Here is a 2,716-nt window from a genome sequence, read left to right as displayed (position 1 = left end):
GCGTCATATCTAGTGCCACTCATGAAAGTGGACTAACATGGATTGGTGGCTCAGATGGTCAACAGGTATAATTTCACTTATCATTATTCAGATGACCCTTCCCCATTAGCAAGCAGTTGGTGACAGAGGGGAAGAAAAACATTTTTTAACAGAAAGAAACCTGAGGCAGAACCAGGCTCAGGGATTAGCACACATCTGCAGTAGATAAGGAGGTCTTTAAGATCAGATGGGATCTGATTTTTCAAGACTTTTAAATTCATTCTTGATAGTATTGTCTATAACTGCACATTTAGAACTTGGAACTGTAGCTTAATTTTAAGTGTATTCTTGTCTGCTTTTTCTGTTTTCTAGGAGGGTTACTGGTTTTGGATCGATGGAACCTCTTTCACATTTACGCAGTGGTGTCAGGGAGAACCTAACAACTATAGGGGAAACGAGCATTGCTTGCTGGTGAATTTTTCAGGTAAACCTTCTGTGAAATCCCTAAAAGTACAATGTATGAGCACTGTAAATGTTAAAGAAAAAAGGAAACAATACCCACAATTCCCCAAATAATTTTTATGCATTTAATGTGACAAACAGTAATGTGTGACAGAAATGTAAAACAAGTAGTGTCATTTATTTTTAACAAAGACAGCAGTTCAATTTTTTATCATATTGAATATTTACATAGTGTTTTGATGCAGCAGTAAACACATGTATGCATCAGGTGCTACTGTTATACAGAACAAAATATTTAGATTAGTAATCATTTCTCCATGTGATTATGATTTCAGTTCATTCTGATTTTATCTACTTACAGGGAGCAAGTGTTGGAATGATGGGACATGTGACAGCCGATTCCCATTTATTTGTGTCAAGGCCGTCTGATGATTCCTGGGCTGTCATGAAGGTGTGGCCCACCTGACGACAAAGCAAATACTCTAATATATCACAATAAGAATCTGGTTCTGATTTGATTTACTTCTTTTCTTTTACTGTAATGCTGCATAAGGAATGAAGCGACACGTGACATAAACTGGAGGAGCTCTTTTAACAGGAGCAAATTGCATGTGTACATGAAAGAATGCTTTTAGCAAAACTTTGTTTCCCAGAATGAATTGTTGTTTCTCATCTTCTTCATCATTAAAATCTTAAGCATTGAATCAAACTGGTCTGTGCATTTAAATGCTTAATACTCATGAGTGTACTCTTAAATTTCACATACATCTGCACTGTAAAATCTAACTAGTTCTCTGAGCTAAAAAAAACCCCAAAACATATGCAAACGTGTTGCCTAGAAAAAAAAAAAAAACTAAGAACACTTACTTAAGATGACTAAGTTAGGACAACTTAATCATTGTGAGTACAAAGGACCAGAGATGACTTATTTTTTTCTGAGTGAGAAATACTAATTGTTTAACCACTGAAAAAGATTTCAAATTTAACTAAATTTAAAAAATATATTTTGTGGTAGCTTACTAGTTTCAATTTTGCTTATGTTTTATCATCCTTGAACTTGAGATTTGTAGTAGAACACTTAAACACTATAAACACGATAAGTATAGCTCAGAAAAATGAACAGCACTTCTTGTAATGCAGTTAAACTCAGTCCAACTGTGATTTTCAAATGCAAAAAAGTATATCAGTAAACATCCTGGACTTTGTTCTGCTGAATAACAAACAAGTATATTCCTACTATTGTAGCTTGTGCTATTTAATAATACCTAAAAAATTATTAAATTGGCATTTGCATATCTTTTGTTACACAATTTAAAACTTTAAAAAACTTTAAAGTATTTCTCACATTCATGCACTAGCTCAGGGTCCCTCGACACTGCAGAATGCTAAAAAAAAAAGTTATTGAGTGGAAAAATTAAAGAAATGATAAGCTGTCAACTGACCATAGTTGGTTTTAGTACACAAATATTGGCTTGACTGTGTATCTGGTGGGGCCAGGAACCATTTTCACAATATTAGCAGCACTAAGTCTACCCTGTTGTTGGAGTTGGGCAAGGGACCATGTTATCTTTCCATTCTGAAAGGACCTGTGCCTGCTGGTGCTTGAGAGGCAACAGCAGGGCCACCACTGTTATTCTTATCACATGAGAATGAATCAAAATCAGGGTCCTTCTGAACACACAACCCTCTGTCTCTGACACATTCTCCTCTGTGTCACTTTGACTGTCAAAGAGTTGTGCCAAAACCTCGCTGACAGTAAAGATTTTCCCAGAGGACATTTTTTTAGAGAGCATACAGATTGCAAAGTACACAGTGCACCAAGAGTAATGATTTAGATAGAAGGCTCCCTTATTTGGCTTTAGCTGTCAATGTCCTTGCTGAAAATTCCTGCCCACATTGCCCCTCACAAGAAATATCCACTCTGATACTTGGATGCCACACTGTGGCAAATATCATAGTCCTCATGGAAATGTTGTTGGAGGCTGTGGAGAGCCGGTCCAGCCATCGCCTGCAGCTTCACCACCTGATGCTTCCGCTGGCGGCTCTGGAGAGCCCTTGGTTCTTCTTACCTTGCCTTTCCTGTGTTCTGTGTGTTTTTTCCAGTCAGTCATGTCTCAGTGTCATGTCTGCGTTTCCATGTCTGTCTTGAATTTCCTGTTTTACTTTAACAGTCATGTGTGAGTGTATTCAGTTTTAAGCCCTCGCTGTCTTGTCTCATCAGATTTGGTTCAGACTAAGTTAGGGCAAGTTGTTCATTATGAGTACATGATATTAA

General features: G+C 37.2%; 1 protein-coding gene across 1 annotated transcript; it reads left to right on the top strand.

The window, feature by feature from the left end:
* Positions 1–1,145, top strand: LOC102299906 (ladderlectin; the record flags this gene model as incomplete). Its single annotated transcript, XM_014331718.2, is given in 3 exon segments — positions 1–65; positions 352–463; positions 803–1,145. Coding segments are annotated over 3 exon segments (245 nt in total), but the record flags the coding sequence as incomplete, so codon positions are not given.
* Positions 1,146–2,716: the final 1,571 nt, after the last annotated feature.

Source organism: Haplochromis burtoni, unplaced genomic scaffold (genome assembly GCF_018398535.1).
Source record: "Haplochromis burtoni strain Fernald_Lab_line unplaced genomic scaffold, NCSU_Asbu1 Contig_4979, whole genome shotgun sequence".
Taxonomy (NCBI): Eukaryota; Metazoa; Chordata; class Actinopteri; order Cichliformes; family Cichlidae; genus Haplochromis; species Haplochromis burtoni.
The sequence above is the reverse complement of the archived record's forward strand: the minus strand, read 5'-3'. Positions and strand labels throughout refer to the sequence as shown.